The sequence below is a fragment of the Amblyomma mixtum genome, chromosome 9, assembly GCF_055824585.1.
Source record: "Amblyomma mixtum isolate Tamu chromosome 9, ASM5582458v1, whole genome shotgun sequence".
NCBI classification, from domain to species: Eukaryota; Metazoa; Arthropoda; class Arachnida; order Ixodida; family Ixodidae; genus Amblyomma; species Amblyomma mixtum.
The window spans coordinates 28,951,684-28,973,086 of record NC_143020.1 but is presented as its reverse complement, the minus strand read 5'-3'; the positions used below and the strand labels follow the sequence as shown (position 1 = coordinate 28,973,086).

General features: G+C 43.2%; 1 protein-coding gene across 2 annotated transcripts in view; it reads left to right on the top strand.

The window, feature by feature from the left end:
* Positions 1–18,505, top strand: part of LOC149328621 (venom metalloproteinase antarease-like TserMP_B) — a 48,725-nt gene extending 30,220 nt beyond the window's left edge. For both annotated transcript variants that reach the window (XM_089558887.1, XM_089558888.1), the window contains exons 6-13: positions 1,128–1,199; positions 1,280–1,407; positions 1,502–1,551; positions 6,128–6,236; positions 7,921–8,088; positions 11,541–11,679; positions 12,413–12,535; positions 18,242–18,505. In XM_089558887.1, coding sequence (XP_089415013.1) covers positions 1,128–1,199; positions 1,280–1,407; positions 1,502–1,551; positions 6,128–6,236; positions 7,921–8,088; positions 11,541–11,679; positions 12,413–12,535; positions 18,242–18,295 — 843 coding nt within the window. In that variant the 3' untranslated portion in view covers positions 18,296–18,505. The remainder of the gene's footprint in view (positions 1–1,127; positions 1,200–1,279; positions 1,408–1,501; positions 1,552–6,127; positions 6,237–7,920; positions 8,089–11,540; positions 11,680–12,412; positions 12,536–18,241) is intronic.
* The last annotated feature ends 2,898 nt before the right edge of the window (positions 18,506–21,403 follow it).

The following is a 21,403-nucleotide window of genomic DNA, read 5'->3' as shown; positions in this document are numbered from 1 at the left end:
GAATTATATGAGACCTGTAAGCGCAATGCCAAACTTAAATATATTCTAAAGGGGCAGGCGTCCGGCGTCAATCACATGCGTGAAGCATAGGGCAAAATTACTGAATATTTTTTAACGTTGAACTAGGCATTCATCCCTTGATCCGCCATTCGTCAGCGTCTGGACAGAAGGACCGTGCACGCAGTAATCTCCTTTTATTGAACTTATTCTGAGCGCAATTTCTATATGAACTGGAAGCCAGCTGCTAGCGACATACCGTGTGGTTTTTTTTAACGTTTGCTGGTTCTTATATTTGATGATTTGAAACATGCATCACTGGTGTCTGTGCAAATGTATTTTACAGCAAGAGGGGCATTACGTGCGTGGTTAAACTATAATTAAACTGTTAATTATCGATATTACGAAATATATTTGTACATTATTTAAGGGGCCAAGATATTATTGCGAAAAGGAAGGTCGTCAAAATTGAAGGCGACTCCAGTTTTCAGGTTTCCTTTGTAAGTACTGTGGTTCACAATTTAGAACGTCAAAAATGCGGATTTGAAAACTCGTTGAGCCAGTTTTCCAGCGTTTGAATTTATGCACATGTATCGGCCTCATTTTTAATGCAGCAAATATAGAGGCCCTTTGAGTGTTTTGTTGCGTAAAAGCAGTAAATGCGGACTGTACTACACATAGGGACATCATTGTATAAATATTTAAGAAGTAAAATCCAATTCAAGGAGCTTTGAAATGCGAAATTTCGACACTAGATCTTTCGAACCACTAATGCGATGAGCAAAATTAAACAATTCGGCTCACCTTGGATTCTCACGGCCTTTACTTTCGCAGTAAATTCTTGCCCCTTAAAATCAAAATTAAAACAGTTCACTACCTAATTTTGGTTAATTATTAGTCTATTAGTCCATTGAGCTCTAACAACTAACTTCTAACTGTCCACCTTGTCGTTTCTAAAGCGAAAATCAGTAAACGTAGACAAAAGCATCATCCTTTAAAGTCACTGTTAAAATTGTTTCGCTGTAATATTCGCCCTTGGCAGCGATTGCATGGTGTTTTCCGATTTTCTGTTGAAATGCTGCGCTAAGACAGCTTATAACATTTAACCGCGAATTCTCAATGCCTTTCAGGTCAACATCCGACTTGCTGAAACCCGCGACCCACTAATACAACTTATTTTCACTGGGCTGGAAGTTAGCGTGGTAAGTGTTTACTTCTTGGTCGCAGATACATACGTTCGTTTCAACTTGATTAGATTGCATATCCTCTATATTTACTTTAGAATGAACCTTATTTAACCGACAAGGGGCCGTATCTAAGCGCCGAAGCCACTATAGAGGCTCTCGGAAGGTACGCATACGCTGTACGAAATAGACTCGGAAACCCGGACGCACTATATTTGTTGACTGGGTAAGCACCTTTCACATATTTTTCCGCAGAATCTGTTTGCCTTAAAAGTATAAATGAAGTACAAACTAATTAAATTATTTTTGTTCCTTTCCAGCCGTGATGCATATGGAATACGACGCGGAGTACAGGATAGAGGACTGAGGGGTGAGTCCGGCCCAGACATCTTATGCAGGCTGCAAAAAAAAACACAAAGAACAACGAGATCTTGAAAGGAACATTGGTGGTGAAGGCGGCCGTGTAAGAAATTCAATGAATATTTTTTTTTTTACTTTCACAGCACCAAAAAACCAAATATTCTTATACTGAATATCTTTTTGTCATGAGCAGCCAAGTCATTAATTCCGACAAAGCGCTCTTTTTAGCTGCAGTCTGGCTGTAAATCAGTAAGAATCAGCAATTCCTTATTGCTGTCTTTTTTTTTCAGCACGATGTCATTAAATGCATAAGGCACAGATCACAGGAGAGTACTTCTCAATGAACCTACAAATATTTTTGTCGAATGTCGTATTAGGCCCGCCTTTGTAATAATTATACGTGTTGACACCTGCGAGTTTGGTACCACAGGCAAATTTTGCGCTGCCCCCGCAGCCTACGTCTAGAGTGGAGGACTAAGTTGTCCAATATTATTTATGACGCTTAACAGTGCCTTGCTGTGTTAACTGATTTCATCTACGTTCCCATGTCATTTTCAGCGCTTTTTATGAGAAATATTATCCTCTAATGTTATATTATTTTCTATAAAGCGTAATTTTTTTTATATGCAATACGTTTTTTACCAGATAACGGTTTTTGTGTCAGACGAGCTAAGCAGTTGCAAATGCACTTCTTAAATATTTCCTTGCTACTGATAAGCATTGGCAAATCCTTTATACTTATTGTTGTGTCTGACTACTTTTTACGGTGTATTTTCGGGAACAGAGAGCGGGCGCCTCAAAACACAGTAAGTAAAGGTAGGATGGTGATAGTGAAAGAAGAAAGATTGAAAGTGATGTCGTAGTGCAGGGCTTCGGAATAATTTAAGCCACTTCGGGCTCTTTGACGTGCACTTACAACGCGCAGCACACAAGAGCCTTTTGCGATTCGCCAGCACCGAAGCGCAGGACCACTGCTGCCCGCTGGATGCAGCCAGTGGTCAGAGCAACTTATGTGCTTTGAAAAGGCGCGAAAAACCTGGTCATATGCGTATTCAAGAACATCGTCTCTAAGTTTCTTAAAAAGGATACTGATAACTGAGAAGAAATTTAGTGCCTATCTATCACGAGCGAAAAAAAAGAACAGCCAATTCGGGGAGAATATTTTCCATCACGAAGGAAAACCAATATTGTAGAAGCACAACGATGACTGGGCCCGCTGTATTGATAGCAAAGGGGAGGTATTTAGGAAGTAATGTTTTGAGGAATTTTTAAGTCTAGGCTTTGGAAGTAGACACTGCTGCCAATCGACATAGAACCAGTGAAGTCAGTGCACCAGAGCCAAATAGTTTCAACTTATTTCAGGCCTGGGGAGCAAGACTATTTTCACTTATTCAGAAGATACCGAGACCAGCGTGATACAATTACCCTTAAAGTGGTATCTTCATATTGGCTGCGTTAAAAGACCACTTGCCTTAGATAAGACACGTTTTAAGCCTATTTCGTTCTTAACCAAGAAGCTTTAAGAAGAGCTTTGTACGATACAGGTACGTTTCCTCCTCCAGTGCAAAGAAAATCAAGGAATAGCTTTCTCGAAATTTTTTACTTATGCAAATTTTTATCTCCCTTCGCTTGTTTTTGCAACCCCTAGACAACCCAAAACAAGAGCCTAATAGAAAAAGTAGCGAAAGAAACATCAACTTCATGGCATTTCTATGAAAGAAAATGGGCCTAGGCGAACGCTAATTCCCAGAAAGAGAGTGCAGCAGCTGAACCCTCGAAGTTGTCATTGAACCCGTCTGGTAGCTAGAAAACGATGACTCCACTCAGATAGTCAATATGCTTCTCGAAATTGGCAATGAATTGAAAGGGTCGATTACAGGTTTTGACAAATTGCCTGAGTAGAAAAGAGTAGTTGCAAGGGCGGTCGGCTATTAACTTGCGTTTGCCTTCATCTTCACATGCCATGGTGTGTGATGCACTAAGATAGATGTATATTATCGAAGCTTTTACCTTCGTAAATCAGTATCATAGATGCCTCCAATTTCATACGAAGATGAGCACTTTCGGCAATGCAAATTTGTGAAATTCGCTTGCCATGCAGTAGATTTCAGGGTTTTGTTTTACCTTGCATCTTAGAAGGAGAGAAATGTCTTTGAAAGAAGCAATATACCACGGGACCAACAACACTTCAATATTTATATTGTCCAGAAGGGCCTTAATTTACAATATTTTCAGGCGTCTTCTTTCTGATCTTAAGTCCTTTAGCCACTGGTCTAGTTTTATCGCGTAACTTTCAGAAGAAGCACCATGTAGAATTTACATGCTTTTGTTTCAAGGTAGCCCACGTTCCTGCGTTTATAATGCAAGCGTCTATATCATCACTTGCCACAACATCGGTGAGGGAAACGATAATAGGATTAGTCACTCCTGCCAAATATCTGCGCAGCACTACCGCTTTTTTCACTACGCACGTGTAAACTATGGTACTAAAGCCTCGGTAGTTTGTGTTCACGGGGCATAAAAGTAATAAAAATTGGCATAATGAACAATCACTGCGTTCTTCTTTCCGTGAAATCACCACATTAGAAAGAAATATGTATACGTCGGCAAACAAGAAAAGAAACAAAGACTGAGAATAAATTCATTCAGTTCTTCTCTTTCACGAAATTGGCATTCAATAGTTTGGGGCATTTATTACTTAAGCAGTAGAAGAAGAATGAAATTGAAGGAATTAGTGCGCTAACTATAGAGAGAACCGCTGACCTCCACGTAGTACCGCCCATGGTCCGAAGCACGGTGTTTGTTGCCCAGTTTCTACATTTTGAAGTTTTTTAAAGTGCTTTGCAGATAGGATCGCACATAGCTGGAATATATTTGCGCGTCTATATGTGGTTCACGCCCCAACGCACCACATGGTCATGCTGGCCCTACGAGAGGAGCGAGGTGTTGGTCCGCAAGTGTAAGGACTGAGAGCTTCCGTGTTTCCATTAAATGTGATTCACGATGTAGAGATATTATTTTTTTTAGTGTTTTAGTCCTTCCTCTGCCATGCCCTGCCACCTCCCTCAACAAATTATGAGGAATGCTATATGTGCTGCTGCTGACTGGTCGTCAGCGGTATTCTGAAAATTATTTTGTCTCTTCAAGATAATTCTGAAAGATTTACAACCATCAGTTCTCTATCACAATTGAAGCAATGCAATCCTCATCTGTCTTTATTGATCTCAGTGGCCCCCTCCGTGACATACCCCAGATATTCACTACTTTGTACAGGCCCACTAAGTGAAGCCAAGGAATTGCTCTATTCAGGTGCCGAACAGAAAACGATGCCACAGGTTGCCAGTTTTCAACGCGGTGTACAAAATTCGAAGTTCGTGTGGAAATACTTTTGATTACCCACGCGAGAAAATATTGAATAATGCGTCTTTTTTTTGCTGGTGGTCAGGGCAAAGTGACCTTTCACCACAAAAAAAAAAGAAACATAACATGCAGCCACTTGGAAATTATTTGGGATGAAAGCCTCTTCCTTAGGCAACGCAGTCCCGAAATTCAGTTCCATTGTTTTCTTCGAACGCAAGGGTTTATTCATTCATAGTATGTACTCGTAAGTACAGTTATGGACAGAAGTGTGCGGGATATCGATTCGCGGAACAAAAATTATTGCGGCGCGATGAGGCACAGCAGGTGAATGAAATCCATAGAAAAGTGACGAGACATGTGGTTTCCATCTGTTGGAAGAATACCATCTGACTCGCTAGCGAGGCAACGTTGCGGGAATCCGCGTACCGCAAACTTTTGTCCATGACTGTAGAAAAACCCGATTTTTGGAGAACTTTTGGGACCATTTAGCCTCTTTCTTTCAAGTTATATTCGTTTCGGTCCACGCAGCAGCGGTCAACGCTGAACCACATTTCCATGTGGCAATAATTTTCATGTGATGGACAATATACGACGTGGTCTCTATATTTTGAAGATATGTTCTGGATTTATTAAACAAAGAAAACTAAAAACAGGTTTAGCCAGCTCAGCAACTTGAAGCACCAATTATTTTCTTGTTTTATTCACCTGCATGCGAAAATTACACAGAAAAATTACTGCATAAAATCCATATGCATAATCAAATACATTTCGCTGAGACCTCGTTTCTCCACAGTGCCACTCACCACAGGTTTCAGCGTCTCAGTTTTACTTCTTTTCCCTCATTCTTTTTGGGCGACCTCTTATTTAAGCACATGAACATATTTGCGGCATTATGAAGCACTCATCTTTTCACAAGAAGCAAGGTATAAAAAACTGAACCGGCAAGAACCGCTACACCACAATCTTAAAACGGACAGGTGGCCATCTTCTAAACGACTTTCTGGCCTTAATTTTACGAGACTGGCTCAATACACTCGCACAGGTATTTTTACGAATTTTTTTTTCTGTGTCACAACTTTCACTTTGTGCGCATTATCGCTTGTCTACGCGGTGATGATAAAGTTTAGGTTGCGTGTTCAAAAGACCTCATAAATAAAACACACCAAACAAGCCCATTCTCTCAGTATTTTGCAGAATATTGTTAATCTTAAAAATTCTCCTTTCAGGCCTTGGCTATGACAACGGTATCTGCAGCCACTGGTTTGTTGCTTTGGGCGAAGACAGGCCTGGAACTTTCAGTGGACTCGACACCTTTGCTCATGAGGTTGGCCACCTGTAAGTTCCCCGACAACACATGTAATCAAGTAAAGGACTTGCTGGGTAGTTACCGTTATCTACTCGTATGTAAATAAAAAGATAGGCGTTAGCACTTACAGTAATTTACAACAAGGCAAAGAGGCGTTTATATACAAATATTTTTCTGCAGTGAAGGGGAGAGCAGAATCTTAAACCTCCTTAAAAAATTCCTATTTAGTAATGCATCTTTGCTGACTTCCCTTAGCACTGCTGTGATTCGGATGAAGGGAACGCACAATATAAACGTGCGCCCCGCATGTCCATATTAAGCTGCGATTCAACTTGAGAAAGCTGCCCTGTTACTGCTTTGCTTCAGGACGACTTCACGCTTATCTCGGGAAATTACGGTTCTGGTAAAGCTGTAACTTCCCTCACCGCAGTCAATAACAAACTCGTTTTGCATTGTAGAGTATGGAGAAAAGAAAAAAATTCATTGCAAGGAACACTAGAGAGAGGCGCTGTGTTTGGCGTTTGAATACGCACACGCATTCCACCACTTTCAGTGGAGCTTGTTGTGATGGGCAGTGGAATGTTTTCAAAAATCAAGGAGTCACATTTGCACAAAGGCCACCGTTATTTCGTGAATGGTATCTCTCCCAACTAGAGACGTCACTGACCGTTCGGATGCACATTCATATAAAGGAACGTCGGAAGCGACGCAAGCGCCTATTAAGAACTGCCTAGGTGAATGTTGCGCCACCGCAGCTATAATTTTGCGAAATTGTGTCGCCCACATGTCTACGCTGCCGCTAAAGCGAGGAGAAAAAATTCTTAAGCAATTTTACGAGATCTGCATAATAACAATTCAGAGAGCAAAAAGACCAAAACTGTTAATGCCATAACAGTCTTCTGAGCGGACAAAGAAGGTATACCTTTATTGAAGTACGTGTTTCGGCTTTTATAGGTTCACTTCGAGCTACCATGCGCATAAAGAGGAACTCATGCAGCGAGAGACATTCATTTGCTTCCTGTTTTCAAACACCTGCATAAATGTTTCATAATAATAGGTTATAGAGTACACTAAATTATGTGAAAAACTTCTTTACTTAGCGCACATAGTATTCGACAGCTGAACCTGAATAGCAAAGCTTTAATTCATGAGGGTAGAGAAAACTTTAAGACATGGAGGAGCATGTTGATGTATGCGTCGAGAGTTAAATCACCTGAAACCAAGGGATATCGGAAATACTGTCTTCTACAGCCATTTCTGGAAGCCCTGTACCAGTCAAGACTTACCTTTATTTTCAGCGGTGTCAGTAAATGTCTTGCGCTGTGAAGTTGATTTGATATGGAGTAGCCTCAACGGGCAGCAAGATGGCGTATTTCGTGTCTCACTACCCGAAAGGTCTCGAACAGAGTAACGAAACCACTGGAACCCCTACAACCGAACCCACATCCTTCTGCATTGAACTAATGCTTTTTGTATAGTGTCGTGCCGGTTCTAAGGTGTCGCCAATTTTAAATAATTTGTACCATGTCTTCCTTCGCCCTTCCTGGCTTGCTAAATATAATTATAACGCTAAACTATATAAATACGCAGGTTTCTCGCTTTCGTCGTCAGGTATGAGCTGGAGCGGTACACAGCGGCTGACGTTAAAGAGAATTTTTTGCAGAAATCGGTTCCCAGTTCCGGATCCATTTTAATTCACAAGATTTCTTGCAGGCTGGGAGCATCCCACGACGGACAGCCTCCTGATCCCAGGTATCCTCAGAGGCCAGGTGCACAATACTGCCCTTTCGCCCATGGATACCTCATGAGCTACCTGAAGATGGGCCCCGTCAGTCACCACTACTCTAGCTGCAGTCTTGCCCAGATGAAATACATTGTGTCGTAAGTTCAAGAAATGTTCTTCCTGAGAAGGCGAGATGACGCAGGGGGAAAATACTTAGTTCAATTCTAAATAATTTCTCACCTAATGCACCCCGCTGATCAAGAACGCCTTGGGGCTCAGCGAAAGAAAATGTGGAGCGGCCTTCAATACAAATAAATTACCTGCAAAGAAATTCAATGCCGGATAAATCTGCAGTCACACGCTTACGGCACCCATTTAGGACAGGATTCCCAACGGAGTCATAGCCTGTTTCTAGTTAAAAGGGCTCAGACTACAAAATTAGAGGCTATAAAAAGCCTGCTAAGGGCTTCCTCTTTATGTCATGTCATCCACAGCCAAGTGTAGGATGCAACTGGCGCATAAAATGCATTTCAATTGAGCTCCAAAGAGTCCTTAAGTGCTTTCTCTCACGATCAAGACCCATCGCTAGCGCGATTGTTTATGACTTAGAGCTGTAGTGACACCACAGTGATGTGACATTGTACTATCAGTACTATCCGACTACATTTCATATGTTCACCCTTGGATTCCCCAGGATTACGAATAGAGCTACGAGGCCGTAGGGTTCGTATGTGCGACGTCGGCGATTGTGGAGAGTGAATTCAAAAGTTTTCGCGAATGCAAATGGTCATCGAGCATAGTTTTTACAACACTGACCTGAAAGGAAGGATCGCTTACATCATACGACGCAAAAAAATTACCGAAGACACTTTGGAAATTCTAGTGTCCTTGGCGGAAGCCTTGCGGTAAACCCACTGCCGCTTCCCCGAACCGCATGGCGTGGAATCACTGGGCCGCTTCAGAGCCATGCGTCTCACTCACTCGACTGCAACGAGATGTCTGGCAAAGGAGCGGTGACGCAGCTGCCACCACCGATGCACGCGCGCTCGTTCTACCGCTACTGTGTGACGTCACAGTTGCTATGCACAGCTGCGCCCCCCACCGGCGTGCCGGTTGCTAAGGAGGGGAGGAGGTTGCGCTGCTGCGCGGAGGAGAGGCCGCAGTTGGCACGATTCCAGAAGCGTGACACCCCTGCTGACAGCTTTCTGTCGACAGCGATGAGGCATTAAAGGCTTTCGCCCTAATACATCGAGCGGGAAGCGCCGCAATTAGCCGGTGTGACCCAGCCTGTCGACCAGTGCTGCAGGCGCCCGGGGTGGCAGCAGTTTTCGACTTCGCTTGAGCGCAAGGAATTAAGCCCTTTTATTTATCGCGAATGTGCGCCAATCGTACTTCTAGACAGACCAATTTAAATTCAAATATCGAAATTCAACGCATCGAAAAAAAAAAACAGTTACAACGAGTCAGAAACAGCGGTCCTATGCGGTATCAACAACCTGCCAATAAAGCGTTCCCCAGGCTGGCGCTCCCACTCTTTGGCGGTTCTTGCAGAGTTATCGCGCAGCATAAACGAGCAAACGTACAACCAGCACAAAAGAGAAAAGGCTGTTTAACCGAAGTAGAACGCAGCTTGCCACACTTGCCGAACTAACACTCCATGCTGCCTTTATACAGACGTAGATATACGTTAACAAACGTAGCACCCAGATGCAGTGGTCGTCATGGGCGCATTCCTGAGGCTCCCATAGATGTCGCTACCCACATCAGCCACACTAGCGGCACATCGGATCTTCAGCGGCCGGAGGAACCGTGATCAACACGCCAAGTCATTGGCCGTTGGTAGTCGTCTTCCTTCTCACTTTCATATAAACACGCAGCAAACGACGACTCATGTTACAGCTTTCGCCTATCAAGCTGCGAACCAGCACGCCCCGCTTTGTCGGTCGGCTTTGACAGCCTGCCTGACGCAGGCAGGCTTTTTCAGCTATCCAGCTATTGCAGAGACCTCCTTAAGTATAAAGCATATTTTCGGACATATGTGCAGAGTGAAAAGCATGTTATGAAAGCGTTTCAGAACGACATTCTAAGAGTTCTTCTAGTGGAAGGCTTGGGCTGTATATGAGGTCCACTGTATTCTCTACTGAAATTCATTGTGAGGTTCAGTCAATTAATATCTTCTTTTGAGATAGTGAACCATTCATCATGTAAAATTGCAACGCAGAAAAAACACGGACGAGATCAAAGAAAAACATGACCTCCGGAGAACTGCTCAACTACAGACAGAGTTCTTATTGAAAGTTAAGCAACATTTTCTATATGCTATGGCAACACATGACCATTTATCAGGAAGAAATTTCAGAAAATTCGAATGAAATAGATGAACAATTGATTGAAAGGCAGGTTGCATTTTTCCGCCACAGTAAACGCTGGGTAACAATATCGTAGCACAAGCAGCGTCAAAAAAGAGGAAATACTAACCAAAAAAATCAATAACAACAACCACCAAGTAAATGTCAATCATTGTCCTAGTGAGATATTTGCGGAAAAGACTGTCAGGGGTAAAAGCAAACCTATATAAAACCATCACCAAAAAAACTTCCTTAAAGTCGTCACCAGCCCTCAAATTTGAAACGCAATCAGTTGATGCATCCATCCGGAAGGGCCATTTCTTTCTTGAATCAATAAGTAAACTTATGGTGTGCTAAAGCGCCATTCACGACCCCTGGAAATTAGCCAGGACTTAATCACGTGCCCCTGATGTTTGTCTTTTGCGTGTGCCCTTTTCTTTGTGGTGACTCTGGTTTTTCCGTGACGAAAAGACGCGACCTATTTTTCAATCATTTTTTAGCCACCTTCTTCGTGTTCGCCTTGGCTCCTCAACTGGTCGCACGTTTCTCTTCACCAGGTCGCCTGGGTACCATGACAAAAGAATGAGAGATGTAACTTTCCCGATTGTTGAATCAGGTTTCTTATTCTTAACATCTGAAAAATGTGGCCTGGATTTGTATAAAAATTTCTTTGTCGTTCAGCTGTCGCCCTGTGGTGAAATTTCTTCGATGTGGTGCCGGTTTCCTTTGCGCTGTCATTTAACATGATAAAGTTCATTCGTCCATTCTATACAAAGAAAGACTTTAAGCACATAAAATTTGGAAAAATTGTTCTAGTTTCTGCGGCTTTCACAACACTTTTCAAAGCATGGAATATTACAAACATACTGTGGAAATTTTTGTACAGTTCGTACACTTTGATTTCCTTTACAAGCCACAATTTCTTTGTGCAATCTCAAGAGCCGCTTTCAAGTCGGATTCGGTGGCACGCAAGAAGAATGCGCCATCAGAATCTATATTTTTGCGCACAGTCTTGCCGCATTGTTTAGTTTTCTCTCAGTTACAAATGAATGTACTTCCATAGAAATTCGTGCAGTTTCCAGTGGGAGAAGATGGCACAAATAGACGATATTAGTATTTAACAAAATTAGGCATATACAGGAAAGGCACATACCTAAACAAACATAAGCCCGTTTCCTGTATATTATCAGTGGCTCTGTGAGTTCTGTTTTGTTTCGCTTTCCTCCACGCCATTTGCAACACTTGTTACCGCTTTTTCACAGAGTACGAGGATCTTCATGCTGGGCTGTGAGAGCTAACCACACCTACAATATCACGAGGAAATATCCCGGGATGACGATGTCTGCGACGGTGTACTGCCAGAGGTTGTTTGCCATGAAGAAAAAAGTCACAGCTGACTCCGTAAGCAGCTGCACCATGGCTGTTTACAGCAGTTTCCGCATTTCTCTTGTGTGTTTGTTTTAAACTGCTTTACACTGCGTTGCTGCGTTGCTTTACATTGAGTTTTACACTGCGTTGCTTATCGTGAGCGAAAAAGAAGCAATGCAGGAGGCAGATGGGTACGTAGGTAACGTAAACCTTGTGGCCTTATCACAGCCTGCCCACCGGATTGGGAGCAAACTGTGGCAGGTTGCAGTTAAGTTATTCATTTGGAGCGAGAGGCTGCTCTGGAAATGCAAGCCCCCTTGGCACCACCTGCCATCGAAGGCCAGTGGTGCACCGATTAACCACGGCACTACTGCGACGAAAAACACTTGCTGTGGACTTGACCGGCTAGAGCTTCCGTGAGACGACGCTTCCTAAGGAAGGTAGGCCTGCGATGGCACCTTGCAGGCGTCTAACGCAGGTGGACTCACGATAATCGCTTTATCGTGAACCTTTGCCACTTCTTAAGCGAGGCTTCTTTACACTCCTTCTTAAAACTTTTTTTCCCTTTTACATTATGCCTAATGGCAAACATCTCGAATAAAAAAAAATACTGCGCCAGGAGTGGTATCAGGACTCCCAGGGATCAATGAATGCTAGGTCGAGAATGAACAATTCTGTGTATAGGGGCAATAACCCATTAGCTATCGCTTCATACCGTTAAATCGGAACTTTAGTGTCCCCTCAAATTTTTGTTTCTCTTTTTCAGAGCGGCTGGTTCTCAAGCGCATGCATGGTACGCTGCCATTACTACGAAGAAACGACTTCGAATGGACAGAGTTCCTACAAAGACGTAGAGGCACTGGAGTACACGCCATGTGGACAAGGACAGGTACTGAGACAGAGACTTTAACAGAATACGTCAAAAGATAGCTTGGGACCAATCTTGCAGTTGTCGCGCAGGCTTTTGAAAGGTAGATCGAATGGTTGTAGCGGTGATTCTAACAACCTTACTATCGTCATCGTTTATTTTTGCTCAAACATGGACATGTAAACTTCGCATCACTCATTTCCTCTTGTTTACGAGCCTTCATTCTTCACATGAGGAAAGGTGATGATTCTTCAGAAGCGGCAAGAAAAAGAGTCAACGAGGATACATGGAACTCATCAAATTTATGTACCAATTTTCGAGCTGTTTAATAAGTGGACTTACCTCAAATATTTTTTTTTAATCTCAGTCCTTTATTTCACTAAAAAGAAGAGCCTTTACGGGCTTTTACACAAAACTTGCAATATGCGCATATGGCTTACATGCCAGCCGCAGTGGCGGTGAAGAGTGGCAAAAACTGCAATGTATGCATTCGATGTCTAATCAATGTAACGTAAGGAGTATTCCTGATTAGTCGCTGTAATTAAAGCACACTTATTTCAGAACAACCAGTGTACACGTGATAAGGAATGAGCAGCCAAGCGCAATTGCTCCTAGCCCAACATTTATCACCCACTTGCAATTTTACAATGTGTAAATATACAGGAGCGAGAGGTAGTCTCCAAGTAAACATATAAAGAAGGCACGAGAACTGACTAGCCGTCAAGGACAGTTCATACGAATTATGTGCGCTGTCTTTTGTGAAGCTGCTACAAGTACAGTAATTTTCTGTGTATTCTGTGCTACTGCCATAACCGTTACGCTGATTTGAGGTATCGATGGTGATAATAATCCAAGAGCGATATCGCAGTACGCAGTTATGCCAAGGGTAGCATTCTATCCTTTTCCGATGCACAAATGGAGGTTACCTGCAGCTTTGAGGGCAGTTGGCTTGGTCTTTACACCGGAGGCGATCAAACAACTCTTAATTTTTATTTTGCCTATTTTCTTTCTTTCATTTATAAACTGCACGTTAAGCGACAGAGCCCAGAAATATTTTTAGTGTCAGCGTTTGTATTGGTACTGCTGTCAGCGAAGCTTTTACATTAGAGGTTAAATAACTGAAAGCCGCTGGTTAAATAACTGACTGCAGCTTTTAGACCCGCATGCTATTAACTGTCTCTTTCTGTTAGAAACAAGTTCCCATGGAATGCTGCAGGATAGAAAAGCGTTATCGTTTAGACGTTTCACATTTTTTATAGAACCAAGACCTTCAGTGCTAATGGGGGTTGGCGTTATAACACGTAGCTTGTGCATTGAAGCCAAAACGCTTAGCTTAGTTTGTTGGCGTTTTAACATGCTCCCACATCCTGTCGCTTCAATAAGAGCAAACTAGGAAAAGCTAAACGCCCTTCCCGCGAATAAATCTGCTGATTATGCGGCGAAGAAAAACCGGGTACCACGTGCACGAATGCAAGAAGCGACTAGTCATTACCATCGAAACTGAAAACTGGCCGAGCCTAATATTGCCGCACGTAAATGATTCGACTGTAGACTAAACAATTCGACATAATTATCTGTGTAGTTGAGTTTGCTATGTTATACTAAATTATGACACGCCCCGAACCAACACCTTTTGTTTTGAATTCTGAACCTTTTCAATCAGGCGCACATCCTACTTCAGGGGTGACGGCTCCTTGAGTCACCCCTGATGGAGCCTAGCGGGCTTCGCAACGTGGGGTTTTCGAATTAAAATGTTTTGGTTGGAAACCTCTCACAGTATAGTATAGGTAAATGTTTAAGCCATTCCCCCTTTCGTAGCATTTCTCCTTTCCATAGCATTCCTGGTAGAATGGCCAGAGCGGATATTTTGCCGATGCGAAACTGTCGTTTTGTGTGCAAACATCTGCACTTCTCACTTAGACCTCTAATTTCGCTGCGTACAGCTGAGCTCTTCAAAAACTTGTTAAGAAAACGTACCGGCAGGTTAAGCCTGTGCTGTCGTTGTCATTGCGCAAAACCACTGCTTCCAGTATAATCTAAACCTCTCGTAATACATTGCCATGAGTTGAGTGATCCTTCCCATTCTTTCGTGATTGTGTATTGTGCTGTCCCGTCTAATGCCAAAACAACATTTTTCGAACCAACAAAATGTCCCATCTGGTGGTTTTACCAAGGATTCTGTGAAAGAACAGAACGGTGTAAGCAACATTTCTGCCAATATTAAGCCTGGCCAGCATTCGACAAAATTCCTATGCTAAGGCGCTTTGAGGAGCGCAAAATTACATCAAATTGAGGCTTCGACCTTTGATGCTCCTAATGCAAATAATAAATGCAGTTACACACACACCCTGTAATTTATATCGGCTATTTATTGCGTACAGTGATGGGTATGCAAGTTCCTCGCATCGACCAAGGGGAAAACTAAAAACTAGAATATTGATTTTTACCCTTGATCGAGAAGGAAAGTTGATCAACATTCCGTGTCTCTGTTTTCGGCATTATATGCCATTCAATTAAATATTACAGAAAACCTCAAATATGAGCCCGAAATTTAGCCAGAAGCACCAGCATTCAAACCCTAAATTTGCGTCCATATAGCACATGGCGTGTTTTTGATTGGGCTTTAAGTTTCTGCGTGAAATCACTCGCTACCAACCTCACCATAGTGACGAAAGGGTCACGATATTTTGGTTCCGCCGTTGTCATCCTCATCCTTTCTTTCGGTACAACGAAATTGTAAGTGAAATTGCTCGTGGTGGTAGCATATTGCCATATACAAGAAAATAATTAAAGAAAGAATGAAAGATATCTTGCCGGCCTTACAATTGCAGCCTGATATCTTGAGCATCCGGGCTACCGCAGGTAGGAACAGAAGGGGTAGGCGGAACACAAGGACTAGAGTACTGATAGGCACGACAGTGAACAAGGGCGCCGTTCAGCTATAAATACTATTTAAAATATACAGCAACGTAAACATGTTAACGCCGCTCCCGCGTGGGTGTCCGGGCACAGTTCGAATGATTACGTGAGCTAGCAACGACCGCGTGTAAAGGAAATGTAGGAAGGGACTGTTGACAATTTTTAAAAACAAGATTTTTGAGTTACAAGACCACTGTTTTCGGCGCAGCATTGTCAGCGATAACGTTCAACAGAAACCAAATATAAGATATATATCGATAACTTTTTTTTACGCACGTAACATTACAACTAGTGTTAAGTTCATCAAATGAGCGATGTGGTGCCCATCGCAAATAATCTCCATCTGGCACTGCATACGGACATTGCCAGAAGGGCGCTTGCGGCGCCTACGAGCGTGCGTCACCCTGAGGCAACCGCGTCAAGTGCTGTCCGCCCGCTCTCTGCTTCTACGCAATCAAAAACAGCACGCTAACTCAGCGCCGCTGCGTGATACGCTGTAGGAGTGGGTAGCGCTGTCGGCTGCACTATTCCGGCTAAAAGCGGATGCAGACCCGCTTCAAAAGAGACTAGAATAGAGTTCTGGGAAAATCCGAAAAGTGATATATATATTAATTACGGTGCATTGCGAACTTCGCAAAAAGTGAGGAACATAACTGTAACACTGGAGAAGTTGTGTAATCAACATTAGTTAGCCAGGCTCCAATGTGACGTGTTGCTGTTTTTTTTTTCTGGTGTGCTCAACCGCTGAAAAATCTTTGCAGAGAAAACCACTCATCTAGCTCAAGAATTAAATTTCTAACAATTTCTGGCACTCTTTGATGAAAAACCCGATATGAATAAAAAATAGATTGGCTATAAAAGACGCGCGCAGGTCCGGTTCTTTGGGTACGATTTCTGCTCCCGTAAAATGGAGTCGAATGATGGAAGAGTCAGAAGCATCGACTGCATAAAATAGGCTACGCTTGCTTGTCACCACAGCACGAGGAGCTACAGTCGGATACAACAAAGGAAGAAAGCGGCAAACACCCATAAAAGAGGCTGTGTAGCCAGTGGCGTCAACCGTCCGTCGTGACGTCGTGGTTAATTGCTAAACATTACGTCGCAGGGGAACGTGTGGTACCTCCCTGCAATGATATTAATTACGCAATCATCACTATCGACCTATGGCATTGGTTTGAAAGACCCTTATGAGGTGTGTTCCCCCTTCTAGCCTAATTTGTATCCAACTGTGGGCTATAACGGTAAAGTGTGCCTCTTGCGGCCGCACACGAATACACGAAGGCGGTCTCGGATGATGCGACAAATGCTGCAGCGCGTAAAACCGAGATAGCAGCCAGGGATGGTGAGCACGCTCCTCAACACTCAACTGGGAAGCGGCTGAATGTTGCGACTTGTAAAGCAGGAAATGCAGTGAAGGGCGCCAAGCTAGCTGCTTTACTGCAAGAATATAAGCGACTGATTCCGGCGGCTTCCCAACCCGAGGAAGTAGCCTCGCAGTCTTAGCTTGCTGCGCAGCGCGAATAATAGAAACTGCAGAATGTGGTGGCACAACCAGTACCCTTTACTTATGGCCAAAGTCCATTCGAATAGAGCGGCTAGTTCTGCTCTGAGCCGTCCTAGAATGGGCTCCGATTTTCATGCTGCGCATATCACGCTGACACCTACTTTAACGTCGAGATAGCAGTAAATGATCTTTAAAGTTCTCTTTTAATAAAACAGGTCCCTCTTGTTGACGCTTACCGCTGATTGTTTGCTTTTTAAGGCGGAAGCCTTTAATGCCTCATCGTTGTAAGCAGGAGTTGTCGACAGAAAATGTCACGCTTTTCAATTGGTCGAAATGCTCGTGACGTCACAGTGCGCGAATTTCAAATGGGGCCAATTGTACTTTGGCTAGTAACCATGCAACCAATCAAAGGGATCGTATAGTGATGCTCCAACTAAGTGGGATTGAGTTTAATTAATTGCTTAATTAATCAATTAGCCTAATTAAGATAGAGGAGAATGAAGAGGTCAGAAGACAGAGGAAAAGAAAAGAAAGACGCGGGTCGCAGCGACAACAGCGTCCGCGGAAGGAGACGCTGCTGAAAAAACAGATAAGTACGAAGCCGCGTTCGCTCCACCACCACGCACTTCCCCACTCAGTTCGACGTTGCTCGTTTCATATACGTTGTGTCGAACATCCTAGACAGTTCCAACATTTGACAGGTGAATGACAGAACACGATGGATAGAAATACAATGATATAAATATGAAATAGCCTAATTAACCTTTCTAGTTAGACCGCATAAATCAATAAAACCGACAACGAAATTGGTCGAGTTGGGGAATCGAACCAGGGTCTCCGGAGTGCGATACGAGCACGCTAGCCACTCCGTAATGCCAGCTGAATGGTTTGGAATGAACAAAGGCGCGTCTAGCTAATACGGCGTCTTCGTTCACTCCCATCTTCCCCCTTTCCCTTACGGCGAGGTGCAGGTGTCCACCCAGATATGCGAGAGAGATACATTTCCTTTCCTCAAAAAATAAATTTACCGTCCAGCAAGGCGTACAGCCGAATTGGCGATGGCGTTCTGTGGACTCCCTGGCAGCGTTGCAAGACGCTGTCGCGTTCCACTCTTACAGGCGAAGCTTAACATGTTAACCACACATCAGTAACACACGCAGACAGCCAATGGACGCGTCATTCGCTGGTAGCACTTGAATCATCATTCACAACCACATTCGTGGCAGAATGCTGTACTCAGGCTTTCGCCTTGCACCACTTTAGTCGCCAAAGTGACTCCTAATTTTTTATCCTTTATTCTCCAGGTCTGCATTCAAGGAGCTTGCGTAGTGAAGCCAGAAAGAGGGAAGCAAGAATAACTGGGAATTTTCAAACAGAAGATTTTATTCGAGCACTTTCATCTTACTATATTGTATTCATGCCAAATTAATGGAAGAAACTGGCGTCAAATATATTACAGCTTTTCTTAACAAACGACAACGAACTGGACACATTGTATTCTTAATTATGGACAAGGCGCCAGCGTGTTCGCAATATCGAAACAATAAAATTGTCACTCGATGTGTGCACTTACCTGTGCTGATGTAGACTCTTTTTAGAATTTCTTATCGCTAGCGAAAGTTTTTGTTTGCAAGAAAGACGCGAGACAAAGTTCTGTAAGCTTAGTGCTCTGGAGCGGAACATGAAATAGACAATGGAACACAGACGACTGAGAAGCAATTACGGGAGAAGCATGGTTGTTTGTGCATCAATACATCAGCCACGCACCGAGGCCACGTCGTAGTGCCATGCGCTGCTGCATAAAATGTTGCTGTGGAGTCCATTCATTGCATTGGTCGCCAGAGTGCATTGTCAACTACAGGCTGGGTCTCGCAGTCGTCGCATATGTCAGAAATTTTGTCACAAGCTGCATTTTTTGGCTAAAAACCCGCTAGCTTTTGTAACTGTTATACGGGTGTTGTTTACCTACGGGGATACTGCAACTAGGTAGAGTGCTCCCACCCGAAACTTCGATCGCTGGTCTAAAGAAACTGGTGAATCGAATCCTATTACAAGGTGACCAGTCAGTTGAAAATTACTTGTGCTATATCGCGGGGTAGGCAGTATATCTCAGCAATTTTGTTCTTTCTTTAGCTTATGGGTAGAGCCGCTATTCTCTTATTTGCTGCATTTCGCTGTGTTTGAGCGTAAATTTTCCAACAGCATAAGAAGGCAAACTAACGGAAATAATGCAATACTAAGGAAAATTCTTGAGCTGCTAAAATCTCATTGTGAATAACAGAAGAGCTACAAACACAGACACGAAGGGGGAACACAGAGCTTACTCGCAATTGAAGGGTTTACTAAGAGGCTCCAAATCACGGCACTTACGTATTAACCTAGGCGCGCGAAACTCTTACCGTCCATCCGTGTATTTAAAAAATCCCCCTCTTCCAGAAAGGCAAACCGATAGAGCGCTAAAACAGGAAGTCCCGACGTCCTGCGAGTAAGCGCTTTATTCCCCCTTCGTACCTATGTTTGTAGTGCTTGCGTTATTCAGACTGAATGTTTACCAACTTGCTCGGTTCTCTGCACTGCTGCTAATCTTGAACAACACACAGTAGTGCATTGCCTCTTCGTGCTTTGTCTTTTGCTCAAATTTCAGTTTGCCGAAACCCACAAAAGCTCCATGCCGTAAATGGAAGTTCTCATACATAGAACACAAAATACTCTTTTAGAGCACCTTCTTCGTGTTTGGTTTGGTTTATGGGATGTTAACGTCGGACAAAACGACTCAGGCTATGAGGGACGTCGTAGAGAAGCGCTCCGGAAATTTCGACCACCTGGGGTTCTTTAACGTTCACTGACATCGCACAGTACACGGGCCTCTAGAATTTCTCCTCCAAAGAAATTCGACCGCCACGGCCGGGATCGAACCCGCGTCTTTCGTGTCGGCAGCCGAGCGCCGTAACCACTGAGCCACCGCGGCGGGGCTCTTATTCATGTAGCAGTTTCATAAATTCTTCTATATTTTCTCTGCACCATCTCTGTACGAATTATGGCATTATTCCTTGCTATTCATCATTATTGGTGTAGGTGAAAGTACAGTAGTGGCCGGGTACAACTCGTTGCGATTGTTTTTTTGTTTTCTTCTCCACGCTGCACACTGTGTGTCAGGCAAGGGAGAGAAAAAAACGCCGCTATCATTACCTAAGGCGTGATGAAAAAAAATTTTTTTTAATCCCAGATTCGAACTTCATTTCAGCAGATCAGCGCCTAAATAAACTAACATGAAGTAGTGTTTCTTCCGCAGCGTCCAAAGCTAAAAATGTAGCTGCAAAGCAATCCGACTACTGTGTTCACTCTCGAATCGCTTTGTACCTTGTGCAGGATTACATCCTTATTTCAGAAAGTGGAAAAGTAATGGTCAGAGGGCAGTGTCGTTTATGGCACCCGACAAAGACTCTGAGCAGCCGACATACGAAACTCGTCACCAGCCACAACTCTTCATTTTCCCCCCGACGCTACAAGAATAAGACTCAATATTTCAGAGAGCACGAGCTAAGGTGCGAGATCGAACCGCCTTCCTGTCGTTCTATTAATCATCGGAAGGAAATTAAAACGTCATAGCTGCACCAATATCGTAAACTTAAGGTAATAAGTTGCTGAGCACCGAAGCAACGATGGACCAAGCGTGGTGATGGGGAGCTCACTGCGCGGTGGGTGGAATTAGGATCGTCGTATCGCTGGAATTTTTTTTTTTACGGCTCTATAAAAAGAGCGAACACGTAAAATTTTTGCTCCGTAGGAGTTTTAGAAATTTCCTTGAAGAGGGCTCGAAGCCGGCTCTAAGGGAAGATGTTACACAATTGCATTAGATGCTCCGCATTCTTTATTTCTTTTCTGTGTTTGTAGCCAGGTTTGCTCCTTGCCTCTGCAGGAATATTTCTGTTTAGCCGAACACAACTTCTTCATTTACTAAATCCTTTTCAAGGCAATCTAAAACCTTTCGCATATTATTTTTTCTCTATTCAAGGCCAATTTTACACCCAACATTCAGTGAAAAGGAAATATTCCTAATGTAGAAAATTATTGCCGGCACCTTGAAACCTTGACTAAGGTTCCTCAGGTTAAGACCTTTTTCAGTCGCTCAGAATTGCCGAACTTCATAGAGGAATATTGGCAGAAAAAAATACATATAATGTTTTAGTTCGCTTACTGTCGCCCAGAAGTGTCAGATGGAGCTAGCATTTTGCCTGACTCGTGCGTGGGCACAAATCTCAAAGGCCAAGAAATGAACTTAAAAGTCTTCACCTGCAGCCTGTCCTTTTTGATAGGACGCACTCAAATAAAAACTCTCGTGTCATCTTGACTTGAGTATTGATATTTGAAATGTTCAGATGCGCTATTATGCTGGACAGTTTTTTTTCGTGTATTCATTAAATTTCAGCTAGAATTTTCTTTATAGAACGCACTTGTAAAAATTG